Raw genomic sequence first — 21,912 nt, forward strand, 5'->3', positions numbered from 1 at the left:
CAGAACAGTAGAGTGTTCTTACATCTTTCCTTAAGTACCATGGGACCAACACCATGTTACCACGTCCACTCCACCACCACACACACACACACACACACACCTAGTGAAGATATTTTGAGATTAAATATTAGGGTTTAAAAAATATTTGATTTTTATTATTTATGCATGTATTTAGATGAACAAGTTAAATAATTCTATAGACTTTTACTGCCCCCTAATTCATATCTATCCCCTGCCCCAGCCTACTTTCCACACCACAGATAACTTCTTTTACTTTTTTAATCTGATTCTTATCACTTTCCTATCTCTAGATAATACAAACATAAAGCTGTTTTTTAATTTTTCATTTGCAGGCTTTATCTATTGACGTAACATATTGACACACAGGGACATAATGACAGTATTGTAAGGTTAGCTCTCTTCTCCCAGTCCATCTCACTCCATGTGCCCATTTCCAGTTTTCTAACCCTACCGACGTAAGTCAGTATGGTAACTTCCGAGATCATTTTTTAGTATCTACATTGTTACGGCTAGGTAAATGCCTTTCATAGCTGAGCCATATAGAATACTGCATGATTACTTTATTTCCTTGCTCACCATTTTATTCCCTCTAGTTATTAGTTGTCTTGGTTTTTCCGTGTACTTAGTTTTCTGTATAATTATTACTTCAATTCTAAACTCCTCCCCAGCTGTCTAAATTTCACCTCTGTTTTTAGACACTTCAAGTATCCTGTGAGCTTTATGTTCTTGAGGAAGTGTCTTTTAGAGTCTATGACCTACTCTGAATTAGACCGGTGGTATTACAGGCTAGCTGGTCAGCCGTGGCCTTGGGATATTATTTCCTTGACATCCTAAGGAATCCTGTTGTCCTTCTGGTGTTGAATCTTGTTTCTGAATTTTATTCATGCCTCTTCATGTGTTTCACAGGAGGTGGTAGAAGCCAGATTACCTGGTTGGGGGTCCCAATTTTGACATTTTCTAGCAGTTTATATAACCTTAAGTAAATTCTCTCTGTTCCTCTATTTCTTCATGTATAAGTGGAGTGTAATTATGATACTGACCTATGGAGAAGTCTAGGGGTTAAATAAAGTAAAAGCCCATTTAATTTCATGGCTCTTGGGAAAATGTTAGCTATAGATAGCCACAGTATTTTGTACTGGAAGTGTTGTATACAAGGTCTGCCCAGAAGGTATCCAGCCATGTAATATGAAAAATAAAGACATCTCTTGAAGATACAAAATACAAGAAACATTGTATGTAGGACAATAATACCTCAGTCCCCTTCAAAGTAGGCACCTTGGGACCTCACACAGTTCTCCCATTTGCCATCAGCTGCCCCATCCTACTTTCCTGAATCTCATCTGTGGTCTGAAATCTCTTCCCTTTCAAAGGTGATTTTAGTTGTGGCAAAAGCCAGAAGTCATAGGGGACCAAATCTGGGCTGTAGGGGGGTTGAGTAATTTGATGTTTTGCCAAAAAACTCTGCACAAGATATGATGCATGAATGGGCATGTTGTTGTGATGAAGCTGCCAATCACCAGTTGCCCATAGCTGGGGCCTTCTGAATGATCTGAATAGCTTTCGCAGGGAATGTTCAAGCTTAATGCAGAATTTGATGCAGATTCATTGCTATACTTCCTCAGCCATTTTGAATGTGATGGCCACACAATATACATGCTCACTCAACCTCATCTACCACCCCCCACCCCCCCACACCAGTGACTAGTACAGTGAAGTCATTGGTCATAACATGAGTGTTCCAGTCCACTCTCCTTGGCTGCCAGAATACATTGATATCATGCAAACTGTTCTCATTAACAGTGGCTGGACTTTTTCTGTACAGACCTCATATACTATTTGTTGTTTTCTGCTTATTCTCTCACAATATCAGTTCTAGCCATATTGAATCAAGTCTTTTTTTACTCTCTCTAACCTTCTCTGGTCTTTTAAACAGATTTATGGCTGGTTACATTATCCATAGTATATTAAGACTACAATTTTCATCCTTTCTCGTGATACTTTGGCAAAGTTCTATCCACTGAGATACAAGCAAAAATATATTATGATTTTGGGGAAGCATCCTTAAGAGGATCTTTTCTTCCTGTTGGTTGAAATGTCATTGTGATATTGGGAACCACATAGGGAGGATTTTGATGAATAAAATAGAATTACTGATTTTGGAACCATTATACCAGATCTGAACTGCTTCTTCAGGTCCTCATTTACATGACAGAGAAGTAGATTTGTGTTGTATTTACGCCTCTAATGTTTTGGGATTACTATCACTCATAACTGAACCTGATTCAAATAGACTTATCATTCAATAAAACTTTCTCCTTGAAAATTAACCTACTGATGTTATACATTCATGGGCAGTGTATCACTCAGGTAAATCTAAATTTTAAACCAGCAGCAATAATTTGAGTCAACTCTAATGATGGCTGGTTTGTAAGGGAGAGTGGGAAACCCCAGACAGTTAAGTTTTGAATTCAGAAATTAACTAAAACATCAGGTTCGGTTAAAAATCTCAGTAGCCAACTTAAAAGTGTTGCAACATTCTGAAATGAGTGTTGCCTTTGACACTTCCCTTCATTACCCATACAAAGATAAAAATCAGGATAGTGTAGGAAACCATGTGCTCATCGTGAGCGTCAGTTACCACCTTATGTCTGATCTTGATTCATCTATGCCCTCCTCATCTGCCTCCTTCCATCTCTTCTATTTTTAAGCAAATCTCAGACTTCATTTTATCCCTAAAATGTTAAATACATACTGAAAAAAGGTTGTTTTTTTTTATCCCTTAAACAAAACCACAGTAACATTGTCACACCTAATAAAAATCATCAAGAATTCCTTAATATTAGAAAATATCCATTCAGGTGTTCAAATTTCTAGTTTTTCATAAATGCTGTAAAAGTTGTTTTTTGTTTGTTTCACAGAGTTAGGAACCAAATAAGGTTCACATATTGAGATTGCTGGATAGGTCTTGTAATTCTTTTAATCTGTAGGTTCCTCATCCACCTATCTCTTTTTCTTTCTTTTCCCATAATATCTTTGGTGGAACAACTGGGTCATTTGTCCTATAGCTTCCCAGCCTGGACTTTTCTGGTGAAAACTCCATGCATGGTATAACTTAACCTGAACACATTTTTCTGAACCAATTATTTTCTATAAAGTTATAATTAGAAGGTTAAAGGCTCCCACAAGTACTATAACATGCTTAGTGTTGTGTTTTTTCATCAGGAGCCAATAGTGTCTGTTTTTTTCTTTTTTGTAATGTTAGCTTATCTCTTTTATTAGCTCTAATAAGCTAATAGAAATTTATCTATTCTGACCTAATGAATGGACTGTGAGTCAAAATGGTTCTTTCTAATTTCTAGCCTTATTACTCTGAAAGGACTTCCTAAATGCTAGGTTGTATTAGTCTCCTTGCAAAAAAGTGCCCATGAAATTTGTTCTTTTCCTTATAATACCGGTTGTTACACCTGAAAGTATTTGTTGCATGTCTTTTCCAGTGACCCAAAACCACATGAGGACAGGGACTTTGTCTATATAATAGTCACTTTCACCAGTCAGGGTGGTACTTGCTGAAAATAAAGAGCATAATAAATGGTAGGTAGTTACAGTTTAAAAGCTTTTGGGTTAACTTTTAAGGTCTGAAATTTTTATTATTTAGGAAGGTACTAAATAATACACTGAAAAGAAAAGGGTATGGGTTTTAGAATATCTTGCTTTGTGATCTTGGAAATTGAAGTTTAGTTTATTCATCCAGAATTAGTGGACTGATCTTGTAATTGTTCTGAGGATTTAATGAGTTAGTGAATAAAAGGTATCTAGTAGTTTCTGCACATGAAAAGTACAGAATATATGTTCCCTCTTTATTTTCTGGTTATTCTTGTTGGTTCTCTCACACATGTCACAAAAACACAGATACTACATGTAGGCATGAGATATACATATATATTTTTTGTTCTAATGGAACCCCCATACAATCTTGAAGGCACTGATTCTCATGTATCTACTCTTTACATATAAATCTTTTCTCTGGAAAGCACAAAGTGCAAGGTCACTTTGTAAAAGTGTAAAGTAGTATGCAAATAACTTTATATTTCACAATGCTATTTTTTAAAGTGGTTTTTGTTTTATTTTTCAACCCTGTAGTACATTAATAACATGGTTTTAGAATACACTGGAGATTTTATTTTTTACCAACTTACTCTAAGTTGGATATGAAAAATGTATTATTATAAACTTTATTTTTATCAAATTATCTTAGTATATCCATAAGCTTTGAATTTCCATTGCATGTGAATTTAGAAGTAAAATTATAGGGATTATTTAGAGTTGTTAATGTGGTTCTTGTAACTTGAAAGAAAATGCTAAATAAGATTCACATGAATCAAAATCATGTGTGGTTTTATCCTAACAGATAATTTTACTTTATTTTCCTTTATCTTATTCTGGATTGTGGGATTCCGCACCCCACCCCTCCACCCCACCCCCCCCCCACATACACATACACACACACTTTCAAACAGCTATTTGGCTTGCTAATCTTCTCACTAAAATATTTTTTGTAATTTTTTCCAGCATACAGTTTTTTAGCTACCTATATGGAAAATTTTTAATTCTGTTACAGCTTTTACATTATGAAGTATTCATTGTGTCCTTTAGAAAGCTGAATACAAATACATTTTGAAAGAAATTCTTTGAATATTTACACAAAACATTTGTAATGAAATTAATTTAGAAAATGTTTTATCAGATTATTGAATTGGCCATAGTTAACTTTTGATTCATGCATCATCTTTCCAAGTAACACTCTAAGTTTAAGGATAAAATATCAAGTGACAAATAATAATTGAAGTTTTGAAAGCTTGATGGATTGTACTGATGATAGGTGATAGAGAATATGTTTTAGGAAGATTAATCCTGTAGTAATATGTCATAGTCATAGGGAGTGACAAAAAACAGCAAGAGATCAGGTATGCAATTACTACAGTTGATATTATTGCCTTTGGTACTAAGGTGAATCTGAGATTTTGAAGACAAAACCTGAGACATTAACAATTTGGAGATTCTTCTATAAAAGAATAGCTACCAAGGTCAAAGTAACAAGTGTGGAATTGTGCATTTGGGGAGAAAGATATTTTATGTCAGTGTGCAAAGTTTGAGGTGACAGGATTATCAGAGTGAAACATGGGTATTTAAATGGAAACATGATCTTAGCACTTGATTAAGGTCATTAGGAAAAGTTTAAATATTTTTCCTCATAAAGAAATTGGTACTGGCTTTTTCTTTACTAACTCTGAATGGTTCAATTTTTTTCTTTTTATACCATAGTTCACAAAGATGTCCAAAACTAATGGCCTATCAGAAGATTTGATATGGCACTGTAAAACCCTGATCCAAGAAAGAGATGTAGTTATAAGGCTTATGAACAAATGTGAAGACATTTCAAATAAATTAACAAAACAAGTTACCATGCTCACTGGAAATGGAGGTGGATGGAACATAGAACAACCCTCCATTCTGAATCAAAGGTACTATTTGTTGTACATACCTATTCATTATTCTACCTCAGTTGCATAAAATTTCCGAAAGTATTTTCTGTGATATGTCTAGGGAACTTAAATGTGGAAGTGAAGTGAAAACTGATGTCAAAAGAGAAATCCAGTGTCTTCTATAAGTGGTATATGAACTGGTTTGCCTCCCTCCAATCAGGATATTTTACTCCATCATACAATTACAAATTAGGTAGAGGAAATATTACATCTTGTATAACCTGTTTTCCTTGACTGGTGACAGATGATTTCATAAATAGTCACAAAAACTGAAAAGGTGGTTTTAGAAACCCCTTTCTAAAACTTGGTACTTAAAAAAAGTAGCTACTTAATAACATCAGTGTAAAAATTTCTATATTAGCTCAGTTTCTTTTTAATTGTAAATAAAATGAAATGGTTAAAATATCCTGTATTTATCATTAAATATTTTAAATGCTTTCAACAGCGCAGATTTGTAAATAATTTTTTAGGGTAGAAACACGTCAAAAATGAAAAAGATACTTTCATTAAATAGATAATACAAGAAATTATAAAAGCACTTTTAAAAGGTATATTCTACAAAGCTGTTACTTTTAGTAAATACCTTGTCATAATTCTTACAAAAAATAGGCACTAAATTATTTTCACCAAAACATGGGTCAAACAGTCAGTACATATTAAAATAGCGTTCTGTAATTGTAAACACTCCCGTTTTGCATGGTGTTGGGATATCGGAATGTGAGAGATTGTTTTGAACTTCTTTTAAAAGCTCTTTTCATTTTAAGTGGTTTGGGGACTGAGAACTGCTCAGAATACTTTCTTTTTAAAAAATGTCTAAAATTGTTTACTGCGGTAATAATTATAGTGGGAAAAACAAGGAAACAATCTAAGTTCCAAAAATCAGAATATTTAGAGTGAATTATGGTATGTCTATACTACACAGTGTTATGAAACTTTAAAAATGAATTACATCTGTTCAGGATATATTTCTGATAGATATTCAATAAGATTAGCACTAGGATCTCATTAAAATTAATTAGTGACTATTCTAGTAGTTTTTCTGAGTTCATGATCAAAGCATATTTGCTGATCATTGGTTAATTAAAAGTCAAGGTGTGGTTACTGGCCTTTAATAGTAAGCTACAATCTTTTCTGTGCCCTTCTAGGGTGCTATGGGATGGTGTAGGGAAACGTGATGCAGTTCCCACAAAGAAGCTCTTTTCTCTGTTGCATAGAAAGAACTATGGCCATGTCAGCAAATTCATCTCCTAAAAGTGTAGTTGGAGCTGCTCCTTCTTGTTCTACAGCATTGGATATGGGGAGTTCTTCACTCTACAAGACTTACCCAGTTGAGTCTCCTTTATCATAATTTGGATTTTAAGGAATCAAGTGCTTTACTGCATTACTTTAAAAATTTCTCTCTTAAATTCATATTTACAAAGTCCTGTTATTTGTAAATAGTATGATCAGGTAATAAACTATCCTTTCCATTAGATTGAGGACTTTTAATGGAATACTTAATAGATAATAAAAGTAGGGGAGGTTTTTTTGCTTTTTTTTTTGTTTTTAGTTGGATCTAGTCCAAAGTACAACTTCTAAAAACCTGTATAGATAATTTCTATAGAGTATTTATAGATGCACTTTTAGGGGGTGAAATTTGTTGTCTTGGTTTTTGTTTTTAGCCAAGGTAAGAGATGAACAAGCAGTTTTATTTGTTACTCTGGCCAGGCATCAAGATGTCTGTGTGCTCCGTAGTGTACAGACATTTAAAGTAGTTACCTTGCCTTGCGAGGGGGTTTATTAGAACAAAGGAAAATCTTAGATTATGCTAATGAATAAACCAGTCTTAACAGAACAGATTCTTTGTAGCAAAATTATATTAACTGTTTATTTTCCTCTTAACAAATTTATATAATTATATAAGAAGGAAAAATACCTTTTAAGAGATAAAGGAAATACAGACGTACAATAATTCCTCATTAAAAATAAGGTCTTTGCAGGAAAAATACAAGATTTTTCATATGTATCTCAAAGTCATTACATTCATAACTTTATTTTAAAGTGTCAAAACTAAAATTACCTGACATTAAAAACAGTATACAATAAGGGAAAAGGAAAACAAAAAACCTTAGTACATCTCCTATTTTATTCTAGTTGTAGATATGTAGCCATCTCTCAAGCTTTAGCAATTTATCTAAAATTTTATTAAATCTTTTAACTGAAAAGATTTTTCAGTGTTCACTATACAACATATTTAATCATATGTTCTGTCTTTCTGGGCTAAATCTAACAAGGTTCTTCTGGTCTTGTTTTCCCTCAACTTGACAGGGTAGTTCCCTATCCTATATCTAAACAGTCACTATGAAACCATTTGACAGTGCCGTGAGTGCAGATCAATACTGCAGGTGTGATTTGACTAATTCAAAGTACTATGATGTAAATATTTGAGTGGCTTGGATACTAATTTTACTACAAGTCAATGTTGTGGCAGTATTTTCAGCAGCCATGTCATACTTATGGATCATAAACCTTTGGCCAACTAGCGTCCTTTATCCCTTTCATATGAACTACTTCAAACCAGGCTCCCTAGCCCTGTTTTTTCTGCATTTAAACTCAAATTTAATACATTGTATGTACCCCTCCTCTTTCTGTTCCAGGGGTTTTTCTGACAGGAGATTTAAAACCAATTTAATTTTTACACTGAGGAGAACTCATAGAAACTTTTTTTAAGGGGATTTTATTTATTTTTAGAGGAGAAGGGAAGGAGAAAGAGAGGGCTAGAAACATCAATGTGGGGTTGCTTCTCACATACCCTCCTATTGGGGACCTGGTCTGCAACCCAGGCATGTGCCCTGACTGGGAATCAAACCAGCGACCCTTTGCCTGCACTCAATCCACAGAGCTATGCCAGCCAGGGGGAAATTATAGTAACTCTTAATGGATTTTCCCCAATAAAAGAAGTAACTTCAAAATAACATGCTGCCTCATTTACTTTTATGGTCTTAGAAAATCTTGGGTTTTTTAACAGTAAGTTAGAAGACCTTAAAGATACTCATAGTCCCCCTGTTGAAAAGAGAGCATTTAACTAATTCAGAAGGCCTGGGCTGTAAATTTTATCATTTGTGTAACCTTGGCAAAATGCATAAGAATTTACGTAATGCAGTTATGAAAATCACAGAAAACTGTAGAATGTCAACATAAATGGAAGGTATGCTTGTATACCATCTAAATATTAGAACTACCATAGGGAAAGAACACAGCTGCCCTGTTTTAAAAGTTTGTCACAAGTGAATTTGGGTTTGAAAGGACTTTTTAAACTACATTTTCATTGATCCTTTACATTCCGGAGAAAGAATCTGTGTAGGCATCACTGTTGTGATATCATTGCTTATAATTTAGATAAATTTAGCAGGAGCAAATATACACATACAAATACTTATGTTTTTAAAACAAATATTTCAAAGCTATTTAATGTCCTGATTGAAACAGCTACCAGAGCTGTGTTGCAGTTGTGGATGAAACAATTTCGAATGAAAAATTCTGTGTAGTAGATTCTTCTCAAAATTCTCTCATCACTTTTTAAAGTTTTATGTGTAGTGAATATTTTAATAGGTTTGTTTTTTAACCTGTGTTGGTAATGAAATTTAGTAACTTTTATTTGTTAGGAACACTTCTTGGCTCTTTGTGATTTATAATGGGATAGCATGTTGGCCCTTGAATGCATTTATAAGGGATGTGATGTGCCCACCTCATTAGGTTTCATCATTTTCATGGAAAGTGTATAGGACTGAAAAATAATAGGGATCTCAGTTTAGACCATTGAGTGTAAAGAGAGGGAGGGTCAGAGAGAGAGAGTGAGAGAGAGAGATCTTTCATGTTTGCTGTGTTAGTTGCAAGGGGCTGAGTGTTGGGTTGATCTTGGAATGAATATCAGCTCTGCCACTGCACAGATGGATTTGGATAGCTGTATGGCCTTGAGCAAGTTACTTAACTTCTATGAGTTCCAGAAAACTCCTCATTTGTGAAATCAGGATGATAATATTGTCTACTTTACGAGGTTGACCAGGTGAAGTAATGATGCATAGTATCTGAAATATTATAAACATTCCAGTATTAGCATTTATCCTTACCACTACTGAAGTGGAAAGAATTCATTTGGATCTTGAAGTTAAAATATTTATGATAATATGTAGTATTTATTATTACTTTTGTAGTGGCATAGAAATTAGTTTGTCCAAGAAAGCAGTGAACTTTAAAATGAACCATAAAGACTTGAGCAATACTGCTGATTTTCCCCCTGTGTATACTTTTAATTTTTTCAAATGGAAAATGTTTTATGTATTGCATACCTCATTGTTGAAACAGATTCTGATTTAAGAAAGCTGTCATCCTATCCTTCACCTTTACCCCTTTTCTAATTAAGGTGTCTTGATTTCAGAATCTATCCTTTAAGCATTTATTATGCCATACTTATGTCCAGACCCCTTCCCTGTCGGCAGGTGGGATGGTATAAGAGTAAACTAAGGGGACAGGATTAAAAAGCTGGAGGTTGGGAGGCGTGGCCTTGTTCTAGGTTTTCCAGGTATATGGGTTGTATGCCATCCTAATGAGAGGAGAGTCAGCTCCCAAGTGGATAGATTTCCTAGTTAAAAGATTAGCCATACACTTTGTAGCTCTGGAACCTCAGGTTTATCATCTGTTTAAATGATGATATTAGCTGTTTTTATAGGATGTTAAAGATTAAATGAGATGGTGTTTAAAAATGATGTATCTGTGTATCTGTATATAACAGATGTTCAGTGTATATCTGTTACTAATTTTTAACCACTTACACTTTTAGAAAAAACTATTTTTTCACCTATTATAATGCTCCCATATTACTTTCCAAACAAGTTATTCCCTGGGATTAATTCGTTTACTTGTTTCCAATCAAAAAAGATTTTTGTCAGTTGCCTGCTACTTTCTCCTCTCTAATCTTCGTTGATGTCTGTCAAATTTACATTTATACATAATTCAAACAAATACATAGATACATTCATTCAGAAAGTGTTTATTAAATCAATCTGGGACAGCGGCAAATTATGCTTATGTTTTTGTCCTCATACTTTTATTATGCTAAAATTCAAATCAGACAGTATACTTTTTTATACTGAAATATAGTTAATATTGCAGTTATTTAGTTATTTTGGTAATATTACATTATGGCTGAATGTGGGGATATTTTTTAAATTCTGTTTTTTTTTAAGATTGTATTTATTTATCTTTAGAGGGAAAGGGAAGGAGAGAGGGAGAGAAATATCAATGTATGGTTGCCTCTTGAGCATCCCTTGCTGGGAACTGGCTTGCAACCCAGGCATGTGCCCTGACTGGGAATCAAACCATGATCCTTTGGTTCACAGGCCCACACTCAATCCACTGAGCTACACCAGTCCAGGGCTATTATTTAAATTCTTATTGTTAGATGAAATAAATCAACAAGTACAGAATAAAATTTGACAAGATAAAAATACATATTCTATTTTGGGCTCATTTTCTTAAGTAAGTATAAATAGTTCATAAAAATAAATTAGACCTAGTCCAGTTTTTGTGTGCATTGTAAACCTAAGTCTCATGTGAGAGAACTAATAGAAGTATAAATCTATAACATTTGGTAACTCTTTCTTTATCAGTTTATCACTCAAGCCTTATCAGAAGGTTGGTTTGAATTGGTTGGCATTGGTACATAAACATGGACTCAATGGCATATTGGCAGATGAAATGGTAAGTAAGAACTCTATTTCTCGGATTTGTCATTAAATGGCATCTTTGCTGTCATTTAAAAAATGAAATTTTCCATTCGCTCTGTAGTTTACTTTCCTCACCTCACTGTCTGTATCACTCTTGTCCTTTCTGTTTCCTGTTGCTTGTCTCAGCTTGAGACTGCTCACTACTCCAACCCCTAGTGAATATGGGTTCATTGTCTGTCTCATCATCAAATTAATAAAGATATGTTTTATAATTTATAAATATGTAAAATACTAAATGAAATTGTACTATATGTGCTTTTCCATAGCTGCCTTAAAGTTCATCATAGATATCTGTCCTTGATAGTAAATAAATTTATATGTTTATCAGCAACTTCATCAACATTTCAGCTATTTTACTAGATGTCTCAGAGATGATATTCTTTCCCAGATTGCGTTTGCTTGAACTAGAGTTCGCAGGTTTAGTACAGCCAGTAGTCCAGGTCTGTCACATAGAAACTTGATATTTAACCTTGTCTTTCTAGCTGTACTTTTTAAAAAGTGTTTATTTAAAATGAGTCATGTTTGCCCTGGCTGTTATGGCTCAGTGGTTATGGCTCAGTGGATTGGGCACTGGCCCATAAACCAAAAGGTCACCAGTTCTATTCCTGGTCAGGGTACATGCCTGGGTTGCAGGCCAGGTTTTTAATTGATGTGTGAGGGGCAAACATCAGTGTTTTTCTCCCTCTCTCTAAAAGTCAATAAATAAAGTATCGTTTTAATGAATCATATTCTGTCGATAAAGTGTTTATTGAATACATATGTATTACATTGTGTGTTAGATTTCTAAAATAAAAATGAACAGTGATCTTTGTTCTCTAGTTAACTTCTAGTACTCCTGAGTGCTTTGATTCTTTCCACACTTACATGATAAAGATGGTATTTATCTGATCGAAAAGTCAATAATATCTGTAGGATTTTGAAATAGGTATGGCAGTTAGATACAGAATATAGAACATTACAGTTGTATAAAAACTGGACTTGCAAATTGCATCTGGGTTTTAGGTCCCAACTTTGCCTTTCATGGGCTGTCTGCTTCTCACCAAATAACCTAATCTTTTGGAGCCAGTATTAATAAAATGTAATTTTTATGTCATAAGATTATATTTGGTATCAAATGAGGTATATTATGTGAACCTGTTTTTGTAACCTGTGAAGGACAATGTTTATGTTGTTAGTATCTTAGTCTAATGGGGCTTCCATGACAAAATCAAAGACTGGGAGTCTTTTAAGAGCAGAAATTTATTTCTCATAGTTCTGGATACTGAAAGTCCTAAGATAAGGTATTGGCAGGTTTGGTTTCTTCTAGGGCCACTCTGCATGGGTTGTAGGCAGCCAACTTTCTGGTGTGTCCTCACATGGCCTTTTATCTGTGTGCATACATCCTTGTTTTCTGTTTTCTTTTAAGATGGGGACTGGTTCCCTACCTTTGTGATGTTATTTAACCATAATAACTACTTTAAAGGCTGTCTTAAAATACAGCCAGTTACACGGGGGGTTGGGTTTCAACACATGAATTTGGGGGTGGGGGGTTTGGTTCTTAACAAATGATAATGTTTATCTCCTCTAAGGAGCTAAACCTTTTCAATACCCTTAACAAAAAACACTTTAAAAAATACTTTATTGATGTATAGCTTACGTGCAATAAAATCACAAATGTTCAGCTTAGTGAATTTTTACATATACACATCCCCATGTGATCACCATCCAGATCAACATTTTTGTCACCCAAGAAAGTTCCCTGATTACCACCACCATTTGGGTGCCTATCACCATATTAATTTTTTCTGATTTTGAACTTTATATAAATAGAACTATGCATTTTATACTGTTTATTTCTGGTTCTTTTGGTGCACCACAAAGTTACTGAGATTCATCTAAGTTTTTACATGTATCAGCATTTTCTTTTTGGCATATAGCAGTTCATAGTATAAATATGGTACAACTTGTTTACCCATTCTTGTGTTGATGGACATGTAGGTTACTTCCAGTGTTTGGCTATTGCAGTAGAACTAGTATGAACATTCTTACCAAAGTCTTTTTGTGGAAATACTCTCTCTTGTCTTCTGAATGTATTCTTAGACATGGAATTGTTGCATAATAGAATAGGCATATGTATAACCGCAGTTAGTCATTGGAACACGTCCTCATTCTACTCAGTATATATTAAATAATGCTTTATATAGATAGAGTTATATCCTATATATGCAATGCAAAGCTCTTCCATGTTAATAATGTGTGTTACATATTAACTAGCAGTCAAGATATATCACCTTGCTTATTAAACTAAGCTGTAATTACATATAGAGATTTGTTTCTTCTATCTGTCATTGAGAACTGAGAACTAGAATCAGATAAAACCAGAAATAGATATTTTCTTTTGTATTTTCTAACATTTGTGTGGCTTTTTTTAAATTTTTACATTTCATAGATTGTCTTTTGAACTTTTAATTTCAGGGCCTAGGAAAAACTATTCAAGCCATTGCATTCCTGGCATACCTCTATCAGGAGGGTAATAAAGGTCCTCACTTGATCGTTGTTCCAGCGTCAACAATAGGTTTGTTGTGCTGTGGAAAACCACACTTGACTGTATACTGTTTTATGTAGGGAGAAAGCCATGTGTGTATGTGTGATTTCTTAGTTTGTGGAGGTGAATATTAACTTCTATGGTCTCCTCACCAGTTTTTTCTCCTTTGTGTATGTATGTGTGTTTAATTGTTGTATAGACTTTTAAAGAAAATAACTCAAATATAGGTCAATTATTATAGATCAAGGATCATTTGATTAAATTCATTTTGTTTTTGTAATACACATTTTTAATGTATAAGTATTACAAAATTTTAATATATTAATAACTGAGAGAAACTAAGTGCGTTTAAATTTCTAATTAAACAGTTATTGAGTCATTCAGTATTAAGTTCTTCTGCACTCAAATTACTGTTATATTCTTACTCTAGTGATTGGATGTAGAATAGATTAAGAGAATGTATTTATGAACGTAACCCCAAATAACCAATTTAAAGGTCTCTTTAAATTGGAAATCAGTAACCACCTATAAATACAATGTTTGGTTCTCTGCCCTTTATTTGATGCCACCTAAAAACCTCAAAATAATTGTAATCATCAAGAATAAAATTGGGAAGGCTCTGTGATTTTAAAAAAATCACCTTGTATTTTTTTCACCTATTATTTTATAAAAGCATAATTTCTGGGCACACTTGTCAATTTGTGGTGTTCATTTGACTGCACACACATATCCTGTTGCACAGATGCAAGTAATGTCTCTTTCATTTCGTAGATAACTGGTTAAGGGAAGTTAATTTATGGTGCCCTACTCTAAAGGTGCTCTGTTACTATGGTAAGAATATGTCATGTTGCTGTTCACTTTAAAATTTCTTTAAAACTTTAACATACAGTAAAGTGCAATAAGTACATTCATTGTGTGTACATTGTTTTAAATTCTAGGTTCTCAAGAAGAACGTAAACAGATAAGATATAACATTCATAGTAAATATGAAGAGTACAATGTAATAGTGACCACGTAAGTATTGAGAAAAACATTTTTGGAAAGAAATTTTTGTGCCGCTCCCAAACTTAAAAAAATAGTAATGTGAAGGAAAGTTTATTCTAAACACTGTGCAGCTAAAATAATCAGGTGATTTATGAGGATTCAGGCATTTTTCAGTTTGATGTGTAACACCAAGATAGCAGTAGTTTGTTCGTACATCAGGTGATTGACAGTGGTTATAAAAAGGTTTGGTCCACTTGATTGAAAGTAGAGTTTTATAGTAATACTCTCTTAGTTAAACTTAAAGTAGTATTTCAACTCAAACAACTCAATAACAAAAAATAAACAAAGGACACGAAGAGACATTTCTCCAGAGAAGACATACAGATGGCTAACAGACATGAAAATATTCTCAACATCACTAATCATCAGGAAAATGTAAATGAAAATCACCGTGAGATACCACCTCATACCAGTCAGAGTGGCTGTTTTCAAAACGTCAACAATTTTCTGTTCTGGCAAGTATTTGGAGAAAGGGGAACCCTGGAGCACACACTGTTCATGGGACGGAAATTGGTGCAGTCACTGTGGAAAACTACGGAGACTCCTCCAAAAACTAAAAATAGATCTCTATAATCCAGCAATACCATTTCTGGGTATTATCCAAAGAAAACAAAAACACTAATTTGAAAAGATACATGCCCTCTTATGTTTATTGCATCATTATTAACAGCCAAGAAATGGAAGTAACCTAGGTGTCCATGAATAGATGAATAGATAAAGAACATTCGGCCTATATGTAAAATGGGATATTGCACAGCAATAAAAAAATGAAATCTTGCCATTTGCAACAACAAGGATGGACTTAGAAGATATAATGCTAAGTGAAATAAATCAAATAAATCGATCAATAAATCTTTCTTTAGAGAAAGACGAATGTATGGTTTCATTTATGTGTGGAATCTAAAAAAATAAAATAATAAGTAAAATAAAATAATCAAAAGAAAACAGACTCATAGAAAGACACCAAAGGGATGGTTGTCAGGGGGGAGAGGTATGAGCAGATGGGTAAAAAAGGTGAAGAGGAATATAGTCCATAGTGTAATAAGTTTATATGGTGACAAATGATTACCAGAATTAGTAGATGATCATATTGTAAGATGTAAGGTGTAAAAGTCTCAAATCACTATATTGTCCACCTGAAACTAATGCAATATTATATACCAACTATACTTAAATAAACTTTAAAAATATAAAGCATTTTTGAATATAATAATAAGGTAATATTTAAGATATTCTACCAAGATGATTTATAATATTTCTAGCTTATAAATAAGTATTAATAATAATGCAGTGATATCTCAGTAAAAATTTTGAGTTAGAATAGAAATAAGGATGGGAAATATAACCAAATAAGTTAATCATCACTTAGTAGCTATTTAGTGTAAATATCTAGCAGAGAACTTAATGCTGTCATTTATTATGTAGGTTATTTCAGTCATATTAACTGTAGGGCTTTTTTAGTATATTTTATAGATTATGGTGTTACACTCGTCCCAATTTTTTTCCTCTTTGTCCCCCTCAACCCGTTACCCTTCTTCCCTCCTGCAATTACCCTCACCCACTTCGTTCATGTCCATGAGTCTTACGTGTAAGTTCTTTGGCTTCTCCCTTTCTTGTACTATTCTTAACACCCCATGTCTATTTTGTTTCTTCCCATTAAGTTTCTTGATCCGTACACCACTTCCCCCATTGTCTTCCTTCTCCCTCCCAGCTGATAACTCTCAAAATGATCCCCATACTTATGATGCTGTTCCTGTTCTGGTTGTTTGCTTAGTTTTTGTTTTTTAGATTCAGTTCCTGATAGTTGTAAGTTTGTTGTCATTTTAATATTCATAGTTTTGATCATCTTGTTTTTCTTAAATAAGTCCCTTTAACATTTCATGTAGTAATGGTTTGGTGATGATCAATTCCTTTAGCTTTACCTTGTCTAAGAAGCATTTTATATCTGCCCTTCCATTCTAAATGATAGCTTTGCTGGATAGAGTAATCTAGGTTGGTTGTAGGTCCTTGCTTTTCATCACTTTAAGTACTTCTTGCCAGTCCCTTCTTGCCTGCAAAATTTCTTTTGAGAAATCAGCTGACAGTATTATGGGAAGTCCTTTGTAGGCAACTGTCTTTTTTTCTCTTGGTGCTTCTCAGATTATCTTTTTATCTTTAACCTTTGGCAGTTTAATTATGATGTGTCTTGCTGTTGTCCTCTTTGGGTCCAACTTGATTGAGACCATGCTTCCTGGGCTTGCATGTCTATTTCCTTTGCCAAATTAGAGAAGTTTTCTTTCATTGTTTTTTTCAAATACACTTCCAGTTTCTTGCTCTTTCTCTTCTCTTTCTGGCACCCCTATTACATGAATGTTGGACTTGAAGTTGTCCCAGTGATTGCTTCTACTGTCCTCATTTTTTTGGATTATTCTTGCTTACTGTTGTTCTGATTGGCTGTTTTTTGCTTCCTTTTATTCCAAATTATTGATTTACTTCTTGACTTCATCCAGTGTTCTCTTGTTTCCCTGTAAATTGATATTTCAATTAGGGAATCCCTCATTTCTGACAGGATATTTTTTACACTGGTGGGAGTCTCACTAAGTTCTTTGAGCATCCTTATAACCGGTGTTTTAAACTCTGTATCTGATACATTCCTTATCTTTATTTTGGTTTGCTCTTTTTCTGGAGTTTTGATCTGTTCTTTCATTTGGGCCATGTTTCTTTGTCTCCTTGTTTTGGCAGCTTCCCTGTGTTTGTTTCTATGTATTAGGTACAGCTGCCTTGATTCTGTGTCTTGGTAGTGTGGGCTAGTGCAGTAGGTGTCCCATGGGGTCCTACAGTAGCACAGTTTCCCCTATCACCCAGGCTAGGTACTTGAAGTGTGCCCTTTGTGTGGGCTGAGTAGACCCTCTTGTAGTTGAGCCTTGGTTGCTGTTGGCAGGTCAATGGGAGGGATTTACCCAGGCCAGTCAGCTGCAAGGATTAGCTATGACCACTGACCACCAACCTCTGCCCCTGTGGAGAATCAGCTGTGCAGGGTCAAGGTGTGCTCCAAAGTGCTCTGTACCTGCCCACTGGGTGTACTGGTCCTGGGGTTTCTCAGGAGGTGCAGGCCAATGTCAGTCCCCATCTGTGTTTTCCCTGGGGTCTGCCCTTCCTGATCTTTAAAGTAGTCTGAGAAGGCTGCCATTTGTGCTGGGCTTGACGATTTCCAGGTGAAGCCAAGCTGTAAATCGAGGCTGGCAACTGCTAGTCCTGGGTCTGGAACTCACTGAGGCCAGCTATTTGCTAGGATTTAGGAAGTTGGTGAAGCATGAGCCAAGACCAGTTATTTATACCAAAAATAAGCTTGGGTGGATCTGTAGTTTGGGTGGGGTAGAGTCTCTGGGGATCTGCAAAGCAGGTTAGTGTTATCCAGATTGATGGAGTCTCAAATATGGCACCAGCCTGCCAGCTCTGAGGCTCTGTGGGAGGAGAGCTCAGAAAAGGGATAATGGCCTTTCCTTGCCCAGATGTCAGACAATGTATCCTCTCCCTGTATACCACTAGTGCTTTTCAAGCTTCCACCCTGGTACTAGAGCTCAGAGGGAGTGAATCTGAGTATGTGAGTCCATGTATGGGTTCTTTAAGAGGAACTTCTGGGGCTCCAGCAATTTCTCCACTGACCAACTCAATCCTTACTGGTTTTTGCAGTTAGAAGTTGTGGGAACTTATCTTCCTGGCACTGGAACCCTGGCCTAGGGGTCCTGATGTGGGGCTGGGACCTCTCATCTCTGAGATATTCCTCCCTAATTTTTATCCACCACACATGAATGAGAGACCAGCCCATTCTGCATCTGCACTTCTACCAGTCTCAATAGACATGTTTTTTTAAGTCCGTAGTTGTCAGACTTCAATTTAACTAGATTTCTAATGGTTCTGAGTGATGGGACTATTATTTTAGTAGTAATTTTGCCTTAGTTGTGCAAACAGGTGAGCCATGTTTGCCTACACTGCCATCTTGATCGGAAGCCAGCTATGGGTTTTGATGGTATGTTTCTATTGACTTCTGGAGGAGGCCCTGATACGAATAATTCTTTCAAAAATCTTCTTTTCCTTAATAAAATGGACTCAATTTTTTTTTGTAGTTTTGTACTGCTAACTGCTATTAACTGTTATTTCTTGGATCTACTAGTTTAATACAGTAGTATTACGCTGTTAATAGAAATGCATTAGGTTAATGTCCTTTTTCTTGTGCTGCTTAAAATATAGCTCATGAAGTGAAGTACATAAGTGCAGATTATATATAAATTATGAAAATTGGCTTTTTCCTCAGTGAGTGGAAGTTTGGTTAAAGTATAACATCTAAATTTTCTTTTAGATACATATGGCAGCTTTCTTAACTTGATTACATGTACATCAGTAGTTATTGCATAAAGTACTAATGTATTTGAACACCAACTAGTGCTGTCTTTTAGATACTGGCTATTAGAAGGGTAGAAATAAGATAAATTTACAAAGCATTAAATCTTACTAGGGTCCAAGCTCTTAAAAGTATAACCCTAGAGATTCCTTTTTTCTTTTGATGACAGGTATAATTGTGCAATCAGCAGTTCTGATGACCGTAGTCTCTTTCGACGACTAAAACTTAATTACGCAATTTTTGATGAGGGACATATGCTGAAGAATATGGGCTCCATTCGCTACCAGCACCTTATGACTATTAATGTAAGAATATTTTGTAGATTTCTCCAGTGATGATGACATTTCATATTACATATTTTAACATACAGTATCTTAAGTCACAGGTCAGCAAACTTTTTCTATAAACGGCCAATAAGAAATATTTAATGCTTTGTGGACCACTTAGCCTCTGTCACTTATTCTTTGCAGTTTTTTTACAACCCTTTAAAATTGTAAAAAACATTCATAGCTCATGAGCCTCAATTAATCATGATAAACTCTGAATATTAAATGTAATCTCCTTTATCACTTCATAAAAGTGCCCTGGGAATGCAAGTTACCTACTTACAAAATTATAACCATTAGTTTTACAGAGTCTATCTTAAAGTACCATGATGGTAATTTTTCCAAATTACTAATCTTTCATTACAGAATGCTACATTATTAATAATGGTTTCAGTGTTTTTCTCCCCCACTGAGGAGGATGGAAAAAAAAGGATGGCTCTAAAAACAGTACTAATCTTAATTTTACCTTCATTCACAGGCAAATAACCGTTTGCTGCTCACGGGCACACCTGTGCAGAATAATCTGTTAGAACTCATGTCACTGTTGAATTTTGTTATGCCACACATGTTTAGTAGTAGCACAAGTGAAATACGAAGAATGTTTTCTTCTAAGACAGTAAGCATAAATTTATATTTTCTCCAAGTATTACTTTGTATTTTACCAGGGTCATGTTATATTTTGTCTTTTTCATTGTTTTCATGGTGCATATGCACTATGAAATTTAAGTAGTTGATATTCCTATCCTTGGGTAGTTGGAAAGTCAGCCAAAATACGGTGAGAAATGAATTGGTAACTTATGTAATCAGTGTCAAAAATACTGGTTTTTAACATCCTAAATTTTTAAAGAGTGACAATTTTAAATTAGTAGAGAGCTCAGGTATATCTGGGAGTAGTTTGATCATTGCTTTTTCTTTATTAAGATCAGTCAGGAAAATCAGCATTTTATATAGGTAAACTGTAGAACTGGGCAAAGATGAAAAATTCCTATACTGGGACATATGAAAGGTTTATAAATATAAAAATAACAGTTTCTAAAAGTTATAATAAAAATTTTTTTAGATGAAAATTTTGTTAATTTTCTGTTGCTGGCTTAGGAAAAATACATTCTAGTCTTCAGGAACTCCTAAATTCTTCAGTACACCAATGTATATATAAATTCTTGACACTGCTGTTCACCCATATTTTGCAAGAATTTTCTGTGATATTCTCCTACTGCAATTAACTGCCTTTTTAACTCTCACTTATGTATTTTTCTCACTTGATGGCCTATCAGTTCATAGGATATGGAGGATTCCTATACATTTTAGAATAAAATTCCACTTTTTAAATTCTCCAAAATTAATGGGTTTTGACTAGCAACTATTTCCATTTTTTAGACTACATGATTCATGTAATCTGTACTAGCTTTCTTCTAGGGGCATTTACCACAGATAAATACCAAGTTTTTTACCCATCTCTCCCACACCCTTCCCCTCTGCCCCCCTCATCTTCTCTCTCTGTCTCTTTCTCACACACACACACACACTTTTTCATGAAGCTCTCTATATAATTAGTAATGACTTCTGAAAACTAATCTACTACAAGTATAGTTCAATTTTATTACCTCAGCAGAATACCCAATTACATGTTATAAAACCTCAAAACACACACGGAGCTTTAAAAAGTAGATTATAGTCCAGGATTCAAATGTGAAGTTTCATCTAGAATAATTTCTGTGCAAAACAACTCAAATTTTCATGTTGTGTAATATTGTCATTATGATCACTTAAGCAAATAATTTCTAAAAGGATGTGTTCTTACTTTAGAAATCAGCAGATGAGCAAAGCATATATGAAAAGGAGAGAATAGCACATGCAAAACAAATTATAAAACCATTTATTCTCAGAAGAGTAAAAGATGAGGTAACTCTTATCTGCATATTTTTATTAAGATTGTTTTTTTAATCTTTCTTTGATTGATTTACTTAAAGTGTTTTTACTTAAAGTGTTTTCCTTTCTCAGGTTCTCAAGCAGCTGCCTCCTAAGAAAGATCAGATTGAGTTGTGTGTGATGTCAGAGAAGCAGGAGCAACTCTATTTGGGTCTTTTCAACAGATTGAAAAAATCTATCAATAACTTGGGTATAATCAGATTTTCACAATTTTACATGAAAAATAATCCTGTACTAGGGCAGCATTTTGTTTAGTCATATTATAGTAGGCTTTACTCATTTTTTAAAAAAATTAGTTGGAATAACTTAAAATTTTTTGTTTGCATTGAGATATATTTAAAAAATATAGCTATCAGCTGGTTTTTTGTATTTTTTTTTT

The 21,912-nt window shown here is 34.4% G+C and overlaps 1 protein-coding gene across 4 annotated transcripts in view; it reads left to right on the plus strand.

Annotated features, from left to right (window-relative positions):
* Window positions 1-21,912, plus strand: part of SMARCAD1 (SWI/SNF-related, matrix-associated actin-dependent regulator of chromatin, subfamily a, containing DEAD/H box 1) — a 101,983-nt gene that overhangs the window by 63,329 nt on the left and 16,742 nt on the right. For all 4 annotated transcript variants that reach the window (XM_053666402.1, XM_053666403.1, XM_037140060.2 and 1 more), the window contains 9 exons: window positions 5,344-5,543; window positions 11,213-11,303; window positions 13,784-13,883; window positions 14,625-14,684; window positions 14,792-14,867; window positions 19,448-19,583; window positions 20,083-20,220; window positions 21,411-21,506; window positions 21,606-21,723. In XM_053666402.1, the coding sequence (XP_053522377.1) occupies window positions 5,344-5,543; window positions 11,213-11,303; window positions 13,784-13,883; window positions 14,625-14,684; window positions 14,792-14,867; window positions 19,448-19,583; window positions 20,083-20,220; window positions 21,411-21,506; window positions 21,606-21,723 (1,015 nt within the window). The remainder of the gene's footprint in view (window positions 1-5,343; window positions 5,544-11,212; window positions 11,304-13,783; window positions 13,884-14,624; window positions 14,685-14,791; window positions 14,868-19,447; window positions 19,584-20,082; window positions 20,221-21,410; window positions 21,507-21,605; window positions 21,724-21,912) is intronic.

Source organism: Artibeus jamaicensis, unplaced genomic scaffold (genome assembly GCF_021234435.1).
Source record: "Artibeus jamaicensis isolate MK-2021 breed Jamaican fruit bat unplaced genomic scaffold, CSHL_Jam_final contig_452, whole genome shotgun sequence".
Lineage (NCBI taxonomy): Eukaryota > Metazoa > Chordata > Mammalia > Chiroptera > Phyllostomidae > Artibeus > Artibeus jamaicensis.